We start from the raw sequence: 11,521 nt of genomic DNA, 5'->3' as shown, positions 1-11,521 counted from the left end.
TTGTTATAAATTTTTATTAATATAATTATTATATTTTGAGTATATCTATTTTAAAATTTTGAAATATGCTATTGTGATTAGCTTACTATTTTATTTTGTATAGTTTAGATGTCAAAATAATTCATAAAGAGTTATATAATGTAGAGGTGATTGAAGCAACAAACGTACTTATGATTTAGGTATTTGTTTTGGATAAAAGAAATGATAATGTAAAAGAGGAGGTGTGAATAGTTAGTATAAAGAAAAGTTTGAGGACGTAAATGCAATTGGTTAGGAGGTATAGAGAGACGGCAGGAAAAGCCCCTAAGCAACTAGGGAAGACATACATACTATTGATCTCCGTCAAAAGCATGTGAATCCAATTCAATGGCGTATACCACATCATCAGGTGTTGTTGAGAAAAGAGTGTGGTTCTACTCTTTATTGCTCACCATTCAGTACGGTGCTCAACCTCTCATCTCCAAACGCTGCATCGGGTGGGTAACCAATGTGCTTACTTATCAATTGTACTCAAGGGAATAATACAATATATCTGCAGGCGAGATGTGATTGTTACTTCATCTGTTTTGGCATGTGAGATAGTAAAGGTATATTCATTCTTCTTTACATACCCTCATGTATTTTTTTTTTTTAATTTATTATATGTTTACATACACCTACCTGTGGTGTGCTAGGTTATTTGTGCACTGCTTCTCATGGCAAAAGATGGTACTCTAAATAAAGCATTCAAGGAGTGGACTTTGATTGGCTCCTTAACTGCATCAGGATTACCTGCAGCTATATATGCACTACAAAATAGCTTGTTGCAGATCTCATACAGGAACCTTGATTCCCTCACCTTTTCAATCTTGAATCAAACCAAGTTAATTTTCACAGCATTCTTCACATTTATTATTTTAAGGTAAGGTAACTTCTTGTGCTAGATCATCCTCTTTATTCAGCTGTTTACCTGCTAACAGCTTGTATTTCTGAGTAACATATAAATTCAAACTTATTTAAATTAACATTTTTTCATAACTTAATGTTGCTGCCGATGTGTTTATAAATGCTGATTGCAGGCAGAAACAATCAATTCAACAAATTGGTGCTCTCTTCATACTTATATTAGCAGCTGTCCTTTTAAGCATTGGGGAAGGCTCAAGAAAAGATTATGGAAGTCGTAATCCTGATGAGATTGTTCTCTATGGAATTATTCCTGTCTTGATAGCCTCTGTACTCTCAGGTCTTGCTTCTGCGTTGTGCCAATGGGCCTCTCAGGTTTGTTACACGCCCTGTTAAACCATCCGTCTTTTTAGTTGAAATTTGGCAGATTGGGCTGCCTGAAAATACTTTGTCCTTCTTAAACAACTAAGGCGTTAGTTGCTTACATAAACAATATTATTACAATAACAGTTCATTATATGGATGGTCTTGTGCTAAAAGGCCATATTACCATTTTGGCTCACCTTTTCAGAAATTACATTCACGAATCCCACAATTCCCTAGGTAGTGACCGTTGTTTTTGACACTGACTCACGTTAAAAGTTATACTAAATTTATGTGAAATGACTATCAGACCCCACTTGTTAAAAACAACAAACAAATTAGTATATAAAGTTTAATATATTATACTATTAAAAATAATCATTTAACACAAATTTTAGCAGTAATTTTAAGGCCGCTAAGTGTCGAGGACCAAATGCGTTACAGTTGAATGAACAACAGGGACTAAATAATGTAAACCAAAACAAGTCATGAGGTAGTATGCATAAAAAATAGAATATGGGCGACTTTCAGCCGCCTATATCGATAACCTGACGCTTGCCTATTTGCCTAATTTTTATCTAACTTGGTTTGAAATATAGAAACAACCTAGATTGACTCATGCAAAAAAAGTATATCAATCAATCAATCAATCAATCATACCCAGTAAAATCCCACCGACAGCAAAGCTATAGGTAGGGTCTGGGGAGGGTGGGATGTAGGCACACCGTACCTCTATCCAAAGGAATAAAGAGGTGGCTTCCAGAGAGACCCTCGGCTCTAAGTACATGTGTATGAAGCAAAATAAAGGAAATCAAAGTTTAACAGTTATATAAAAACTACTACTAATTATAATAATATTAATAATAAGGTCACAGTTTAACAGCTATATAAAAGCTAATAATAATAATAATAATAATAATATATGTAAGGGAAATACCATTATGGTATGAGTCAATTGTCACCTCTAACTAGGAACTTTGAGTCAATTATATATTGACTAACATTAACAAGTTAGAAAACACCCACATCATTTTTCTAATTTGAAATGTCTAGGCTTTATAACTCAAAGCCTGTCTGTTAATCTAGAAAAAAATAGAGTACTTACCATGTACAACTTCTCTCCAATTTTCATGTTTAGGTTAAGAAACACTCGTCATACTTGATGACAGTAGAGATGTCGATAGTTGGGAGCCTTTGTTTACTGGCAAGTACTTACAAATCTCCAGATGGTGAAGCAATGCGACAACATGGATTCTTTTATGGGTGGACACTGCTTACAACGGTAATCATCTTCTAAACTTCAAAATATTGAGCATTAATTTGTTCACTATGCTGTTCAGTTCTTGCTGCATTAAGAATTTTAACATGTGAAATAGTTAATGCTTGAACTCACTCAAGGCTTTTCACTAGGGTTGAATATGATTGGACTGTTTAACCTAATACATTCTTGGAAAAACAAACCTAAATTGGCAAAAAGAAAAAAATGTTCGGTTTGAATGAAACCAAACTTGGGTTTGGGTTTAAAAAGAAGTTGAAAACTGAAGAACTGGTTTTAGAAAAATCTAGTACAAAATTCCAACAAGATTGGTTTAGTTCTTCGGCATTGACAATCCCGACCGGTTTTTGCCCATCCTTAATTTTAGGCTTGTAAATGAACCAAACGTTGGTCAACTGTTTGGCGGGAAGTTTGTGGAGTTACTATTCGAATGAACATGACCAGAAGTTTTGCTCTTCTAATTAAACGAACAAACATGAACACAATGTAGCACGGGAACGGGTACGGGACCAGGGTACAAGGACGATACGGGTATGGGGAACGAAAAAACTCAAAAATCCAAGATACGGGTACGGTAAAGGTACGACAAAAAATAAAAAAATATATTAAACAAAGTCCAAAATAGATATATATTGATGTAAAGTGTAAACTCCAAAAACACTACATCAACCATAGGTAATTAATTATTAATAATCAAATCATTTTCAAAATCCAGTTCAACAAGCGAGAGATTGGCAACCTCCAAAAACCCAACATCTTTCATTGAATTGAAAGCATCTCCACCCACATCTTTACATCATCATTCGGATTCCTTGACGAAAGTCGGAGATTATTGTGGATGTAAACCAAGCCTTGAGCTCGACTTATAGTCAACTTGTTCCTCTTAAGCGAGTGAGTAAATGCATAAAAACTGCAATTGCGGTCAACACAGGAAGACTAGGTTGTCCAAGTAAGCTAAAAGCCAAAGTCTGGAGAAAAGGAGTTTGAGCACCAAAGTTAACCCACTAATTCTTGGAATTTGAAAGGGTTAAAAACCTATAAATAAATAGAAACGTCCCAGAAAAGTCCAGGATTTGTCCTCATCGATCCGAAACGTTTTGGATCCGTTCCCAAAGCATCCTTGGGACGGGTACTTCCTCTAAATTGCCATCGCCGTGCTAAATAGATTAATAGTATAAACAAAAGGTTCACAAACGTACACGAACATAGGTAAACGAACGAACATAATTGAGCAAATACAAATTAAAAGTAAGCGTGAAGACAATTTATTAGCCTTAAAAAATTAAAAGAAACTAGAGTACTAGACTAAATTGTAACGGTGATATTTTAATTTCATAAAACTAGACTAAATTGCAAAAGGCCTAAGAGATTTAAAGATATATATACGAACGTAACGAACAAACCTAAACTAATGAACATAAACGGATGTAAATGAACGGATCAACATAAACGAAAGGAAAGAACGTTCACAAGCATAAATGAACAAATGTAAACGAACCTTCATGAATCTAAATGAAGGAATCGGATATGCGTTCATGCTATGTAGCATGGGGACAACAATTTAGAGGGAGTACCTGCCCCGGGGATGGAAACGTTATGGGGACGTTTCCGGATAATGAGGACGGATCTGGGATGTTTCTGGGACGTTTCTAAAATTTTTTAGGGCTTTAACCCTTTCAAATTCCAAGAATTGGTGGGTTAACTTTGGTACTCAAACTCCTACTTTTTTAGCTTACTTGGACAACCTAGTTCTTCTTCTTGTGTTGAGCATAATTGCAGTACTTATGCATCTATTCACTCGCTTAGGAGGAACAAATTAACTACATGTCGTACTCAAGGCTTGGTTTACATTCACAATAATTTTTGTCAAAGAATCCAAATGATGATGTAAAGATGTGGGTGGATATGCTTTTGATTCAATGGCAGATGTTGGGTTTTTGGAGGTTGCGGATCTCTCGCTAGATGAACTGGAATTTCAAAATGATTTGATTATTGATAATTAATTACCTATGGTTGATGTAGTATTTTTGGAGTTTACACTTTACATCAATATATATCTATTTTAGACTTTGTATAATATATATATATATATTGCCGTATCTTGGATTTTTGAGTTTTGTCGTTCCCTGTGCCCGTTTCTGTGCTACATAGCTATTAATGAACGAACATAAATGAATACGAACACACTCATATTCTTAACGAACTGAGATGATGCAAATCAGCCTCCACGCCTAGCAGGTATGGCTCCAAGTTTTTTTAAAACAGGCAGAACCAGATTGTAACACCCCTGAATTTAATCAACTATGATTCAGGGTTGAGTTTTATGATATCGAGTTCTGAGTTTTGCTATTTTCTTTATTTTTATTCAGATCCCTGTTTTTGTGAATGCTGTTGGTGGGATTCTTGTGGGCCTTGTCACTTCATATGCTGGTGGTGTACGGAAGGCAAGTTCATATATATGTATTTTTTTTATCATTTTCTAAGCTTCATATTAAAGATACTTCTTACTAAAGGTGGGAGAATGAGTGGCAGGGTGGGTTGGGCATGGTTTAGGTCAAAACAGGTAATTTCAATATGGGTCAAACCGTGTCGGGTATTATTGGGCAGGGTAGGGGGCCTTCTGTCGCTTATTATCCTTTTAAACATGAGTATATAATTGCAATGGTAATATTTAGTCCAATAAAATGGTTTAAGAGGTGGTATATTCTTCAAGTACTATTTATGCGACTTTCAACCCAATCCCAGCTCAAATAATTTTTAAAAATCTATCTATCTGCTTAATTATTGGTAGTAAAATACATGCAGGGGTTTGTCATCGTGTCTGCCCTACTTGTTACTGCGCTGTTGCAATTTGTGCTTGATGGGAAACCACCTTCACTGTTCTGCCTTTTGGCCCTCCCGCTTGTAATGACCAGCATTTCCATATATCAGAAGTACCCATATCGTGTCAAAAAGAAGGAAGCATAGACCAAAGTAGTCTAGCAACATGCACTGCACATTTTCATCATATACGGGTTATTTTTATAGGCAAGTGACAGAATTACTCAACCAACATTTACGCTGGTTTGTGCTCTTTTTGGTGTTTATACTCAAAAAAGTGTCAATACATGTGCAATTTATAACATGTTTAATGTCTCGACATGTATAGAATGTTTTCTAATCTAATGAGAACCTATAGCTAATATTTGTACTAAATCCTACTCGCTTTGGTCTTTTTGCCCATATTTTTCAATCTAAATTTGGATAAAAGCGCATAATCGCATTCTTGATTTGGCTTCAAATTCAAAAAGAAGTTCAATCATCAACTTCTGAGCACATTATGTGGTTTCAACTAACATTTGGAGAATCTCTTTGTTTAAAATTTGAGGATGTTCTTCGTCGTTTGTGGTTTCTTGTCTTATCAGTTGTTATGGTGTTATCTTGGTTTCGACAATTGAAGTTGTATGATTTACGAGAAGCCACTTTGATTTGTGTCAAACAGTATCAAAGCATTGTTATTAAGTTTATACAACCATTAACCTCTCATAAACCTTTTCCTCTCTTCTACATTCACTTTGCATTATTGAGTTGTGAAGATATGGTATGGAGTAAGTTTTGATCAAATAGTTGGTGAAGTTCATGATGAAGTCGTATGGAACGATAACTTGAGAACAGGAGGAGAGATCCACTCTAATTGGAACAAGTGATGATAGAAAAGGTTTCCAACTGACCATTTGACAAGAATATATTGACAGTTGTAATCGTAACAACACATATATTACACTATGTAGTTGATGTTGTATTTTACTAGTATATTTTATTTTTTCCATAGATTATTGTCGATTGCAAGCACCAGTTGACTTGACTGATTCAAATGTAGATGTTATGGAACATTAGTCATTAACCCGACATGGGAGATCATGGCCCAAAGCTCGATGAAAAAGTGCAACAAAAACGTATATTGCCGGATCTTTGCAAAAAAGGTTGTATGAAAAAAAATAATTAATTAGTGAAGTTTAAAAAAACATAAAAGGTTTAAAAAAGCAACAAAAGAATTAGTTAAAGTAGATTCATAGGAATTTCTAACTGGATTTGACATTATGAGAAAATTAATTTTCAATCAGAATCTTATCTTGTTTTTTGAACGACCAACAAAACAAACAAAGAGTTGTCTACGGATGACCCATGACAAAATGCCACGGCCCAACCTAGCCATACGGAGCACTTAAACTCGGGGTGGTCTTTAATTAAAATGAACCTGGTCTCCCTCCATCCGTTAAGAAACCCAAACATCCATCCTTCCTTGCTGAATCTTATCTTAACAAACCCTGCCCTCCGGATTCCAAAACCCTGACTTAAACAGAAGTAAGTAACTCATTCATCATCCTCCTTCTCCCTCCAGGTATCCTCATACATACATACATACAGTAATTAATTCATTGATATAAGTAACATACTCTTCATCCTCGACCTTATCATTATTATTATTATTATTATTATTATTATTATTATTATATCATATTTAGGGTTTCCAATTCCTCCAATTCTAATTTCAACCTGTCCACTTGTTGACTGACTATATTTTCAACTTTCTTATGAATTATTAACCGTTATTATCATCTCTAGGGTTTGCTATCTGCAATGTCATCACACTGCACAGGATTAGGATTAACTTTCGTGTCGTCTTACCAATCTCTATATAATAAGCCTCCCATTTCTCTACCCAGATTGCGCTTTATGGTATGGTATTTCTCTAGTTTGTTACAAAACCCTGCTATGGAATATATTAATATCTTTACCTGCCAATTATGATTCAATATTAATGCATACGACCTCTTAAATGATTTTTAACACTATTCTTTCTGTAATACAAAATTAACGCATTAGTTGTTTTTCTAAACAGATATTTAATATGGCCAAAAAAAAAAGTGTTTTCAGTTCAACCTGATCCATTTTGACCTGTACAAAGCGTCTTGACCCGTACCCATATGCCACCTCTAAAGTATACTCCAATTGGATTGTAAAAACAGGCTGCAAGTTTGAAAACAAGTAGCCTGAGAGCTTCTAAAGAAGGAGTCAAAGAGTCGAACAAGAGTGATGATAATGTTTTTGAAATGGACGAGGACGAGAGGAAAGAATTCAGGGAAAAGATTAGACAAATGATTGAAATGAACCCCGAGGTTACACAAGAACTTGACCCTGAAGAAAAAAGAAAAAAAATGCAGAAGCTTTTGGCTGATTATCCCCTTGTTGTAGACGAAGATGATCCTGATTGGCCTGACGATGCTGATGGATGGGGTTTCAATTTCAGTCAGTTTTTTGATAAAATGAGTGTTAAGAACGTTAAAAAAGACGATGATGATTATGATAGTGATGGTGAAATTAATTGGCAAGATATACAACCCATTAAAGACATCACTTCTGCAGAATGGGAAGAAACTGTATTCTCAGACCTTAGCCCGTTGGTTGTTTTAGTGCATAATCGTTATAGAAGGTTAGTGTGTGTATTTTGATTGCTCTTGCCCGTTGATAAGGTTTGATATGTTATAGATTGAATTTAGAGAAGATAATAGGGATAAGATGGAAGAACGATTGTATTAACGAAAACGTAAAGGTTACAAGCTCCGGGCCTAGCCCTATCTCACTGCATAAGCAAGAGCCATGGCAATGCCATATTCAACATAAACATACTCTCTATCTCTCTATTAGCTATCAATACCTATTTATTTGCACTTAACCCCCCTCCTAAAGTAGACAAATGACATTAAGACTAGAAACTATAACATGATTCCTATCACCCGTGCTTGTTTATGTTTGTTCATTAATAATTATATAAAGGAATGGTTCACGAACGAACATAACAGAACATAGAAAAATGAACATAAACTAAAACTAGTTAAGGGTAATGTGAAGAATAACGTGTTATTGTGTTGGGCCTAAAAAATTTAAATGAATATGTTAACAAACTTAAAAAAACGTAAACTTACAAACATAAATAAACTAAAACAAAGTTAAATGAGCCAACGTTCACGAATTTAAATGAACGAACAAGACATGCGTTCGTGTTCGTCTGTTTAACTAAATGAACAAGCTTTTTTGTTCATGTTTGTTGGTTTATTAAATAAACGAACTTTTCCGCCGGACGGTTCATGAATTGTTCACCGAATGTTCGGTTCGTTTACAGGCCTAGTTGGGAAAATTGCATGTAAAAGGGTCGATAATCTGTATTATAAGTTTATAATCAAATAAGGGACACTGTTACCTTTTTTTTGAACTGTACTGTTACCTGGTTAAGGGTTATATGTTATTGGGATTTGGGTCCTTAATTTAGTTTTAAACATTATGAAATGCTTTGACATGCTTGATGATTTTATGATTGTTTTCTGTTAGGCCAAAGGAAAATGAAAGGGTTCGTGATCAACTGGAAAAAGCTATACAGCTTATATGGGATTGCAGGATACCATCACCGAGGGTAACCATAAATTCATCTCTCTCACACGTACATTATATATACCTATACGTATGTTGTATGTGCATATGTAAAAAAGAGCATATGTTTGTTTGACAGTGTGTTGCAATTGATGCTGTTGTGGAGTGTGACTTGGTATCGACACTTGGAGTATCTGTGTTTCCGGAGCTGATATTTACAAAAATTGGGAAGATCTTACATCGCGAAAAAGGTACCAATCATATTGTGATATCATGATGTATTTCCTTGGTTATAGTTTTGGTTAAAAATATCAGTATTGGCAAATGTCGTGTTTGCCCATTACGAGTAGACATGTTATCGGTACTCATAGAGGGCAAATCTGTCTAGAAATTATTCTTAGTTTGGTTAAGAATTGTGTTTTGTGTTTTGTTGGTTTTTCAGAAATAAGAACAGCGGATGAGTTGTCAAAGATAATAGCCTTCTTTTACTATGGAGGAGCGAAGCCGGCTTGCCTTAGTAATAGTGCCTCTGCAATCATCAATGAAGCTGTTCCTGGTTTTACCACCAAGAAATAGTGTACAAGTAAGCCAGCAATCATGCTACCATGACTTGTACTTCTTGTATGAAAAGTTGTGCATTGCTGTTTTCTTAAGGGATTATATAAGAAATTTTGGAAGAAGTATTTATTTGGCATTTGTATGTATTTATGATTGTTGTATGTGGGATTTACTGGGTATATTTATCAGGTTACATTATCCGTTATACTTTGTTTTCATTATGCTAACTTAATATTATCTTTAAACCGTTGCATTGATTTAAAGTTGGGAAAAACACAAAATTCAGTGTTGGATTAACAATCAACAAAACTCCAACCTATGTGGCATCAACAAAACCGTTACATGAGAGACTAGTACCGTACAAACGGTCGATCTAACACCGAATGTTATATAACCCAAACAAGAATGTAACAAGTAGATTGAGCGCTTATGAGTTTGGACGTAGTAGTTTACACCAAACTGGATTTGTATTTTTGGAGAACAATTGTAAATTGTAATGCATGTATTTTTGAAATCCTTTAGGAGTTTTAGGCAAAATTGTTTTCCAAATATTAAAGAAAAAAAACCTGTGTGCAAATTTAGAATTTTCTCAAAGTAGCGGAAGAAATAAAAAGTTTTCTTATACAAATATTACAAGATAACTTGCTTATAAACAAAGATTTACAAAACAAAAAACGGTAAAATTAATTGTATGTATACAAAAACACGTGATCCAAAAAGCTTAATAAATGCGAAAGTAACAAGCTAGCAGCTTGATCTCTAAGCTAGTATGCACTCGACTTCATCTTCGCATTACACAATATAAGTAAAGTTTATGAACCCCATGAAAATATTCTATGTAGATATATCATGAATATTAAGACCTATTATGTCTAATTTAGACATTTATGGGCCATTGTAACTAACTATAGTAATATAACTCATCCAACAAACTTTAACCTAAAGAACATAATACGATATAGACCTATAACGCCCCATTAAGAGGTATTGACTAGTGAAGACCGATTACTCGTGTTTTGTGAAATCTTAAAACAGTTAGGGATGAAAAACACACGAGGAAAAACAATTTGTATTAACCTACTTTGTTTTTCTCGTTCATCATCACAAGCTTTTCATAATGAATAACATATATTATAATTCTGATTCTAGATCTACAATCATCTACTCCTAGATGACCAATCCAAGGTGTGATTAGAAACTCATGGCAACTCAATTATGGAATCACAGAAGACGCACATATTACTATGATGGTATATGTGTTTATGTAACATAGTACCGTTACGGGTTTTATGTTAGAGGTTACCAATAACAAAAATTTGAACAAGCTCAATGTTGTCACTTGTCAGTAACAACTTCGTGCTAGACCATGGATCTTCCGGTTCCGTACTATGTTACATGTTACCATGCATCGACTGTTGCAAATTAACGATTAAAGATCCAACCCTCAAATATCTCAAGGTTTGACCGTGGATCACCCGTATTATGTTTATGTATAACAACTTTTGATAATCAACAAAGCCTAATTCAAGGACCATGAAATTATCAAGTGATAAAATGTCATATGGTAGATGATGCATATATTACTTAAAAGTTAAAACCTTTATAAAAGTTAGAAAAGTTTTATAGAAATAACATGCTTACAAAACAAAATCTTATAAATACAAATGAAATCTTCTTAATTGAATTTTAACAAAAATACATTAAAGACTTGTACAATTTTATAAACACAAAACGTTTTTAAAACAATCTGGACTTTAACATGTTTAATGAGTCAAAGTTGTAATAACTCTTCATTTTCCTTACTGAAATTAAGTCAAAGGAAAAGTAGGAATGGCAACGGGGCGGGTTTGGGGCGGGTTTTGCTTAACCCGAACCCGAACCCGAAACCAAAAACCATCCCCGTACCCGCCCCATTACCCGTCGGGTTTAATTCGGGGATTCCCCGTTTGGTTTTTTGTACCCCCCCGACCCGCCCCGTCCCCGAACCCGAAAACCCGAAAACCCGAAACCGATAAGAGAATTAGGGATCTTACA

General features: G+C 34.7%; 2 protein-coding genes across 2 annotated transcripts; both read left to right on the top strand.

The window, feature by feature from the left end:
* The first annotated feature begins 366 nt into the window (after positions 1-366).
* Positions 367-5,880, top strand: LOC143555408 (UDP-N-acetylglucosamine transporter ROCK1-like). Its single transcript, XM_077044971.1, has 7 exons — positions 367-476; positions 539-587; positions 675-901; positions 1,059-1,257; positions 2,384-2,527; positions 4,891-4,965; positions 5,327-5,880. The coding sequence occupies exons 1-7, from the start codon at positions 367-369 to the stop codon at positions 5,486-5,488; spliced, it is 966 nt and encodes a 321-aa protein (XP_076901086.1). The 3' UTR covers positions 5,489-5,880.
* Positions 5,881-7,532: 1,652 nt separating this feature from the next.
* Positions 7,533-9,667, top strand: LOC143555401 (thioredoxin-like fold domain-containing protein MRL7L, chloroplastic). The gene is made up of 4 exons (XM_077044963.1): positions 7,533-7,994; positions 8,891-8,972; positions 9,069-9,180; positions 9,372-9,667. The coding sequence occupies exons 1-4, from the start codon at positions 7,615-7,617 to the stop codon at positions 9,503-9,505; spliced, it is 708 nt and encodes a 235-aa protein (XP_076901078.1). The 5' UTR covers positions 7,533-7,614; the 3' UTR covers positions 9,506-9,667.
* The last annotated feature ends 1,854 nt before the right edge of the window (positions 9,668-11,521 follow it).

The sequence above is a fragment of the Bidens hawaiensis genome, unplaced genomic scaffold, assembly GCF_021521415.1.
Source record: "Bidens hawaiensis isolate Kalapana, Puna unplaced genomic scaffold, B.hawaiensis_p1.1 tig00018130_1, whole genome shotgun sequence".
Taxonomy (NCBI): Eukaryota; Viridiplantae; Streptophyta; class Magnoliopsida; order Asterales; family Asteraceae; genus Bidens; species Bidens hawaiensis.
Note: the sequence above shows the minus strand (reverse complement) of the source record. Positions and strands in the feature narration are given on the sequence as shown.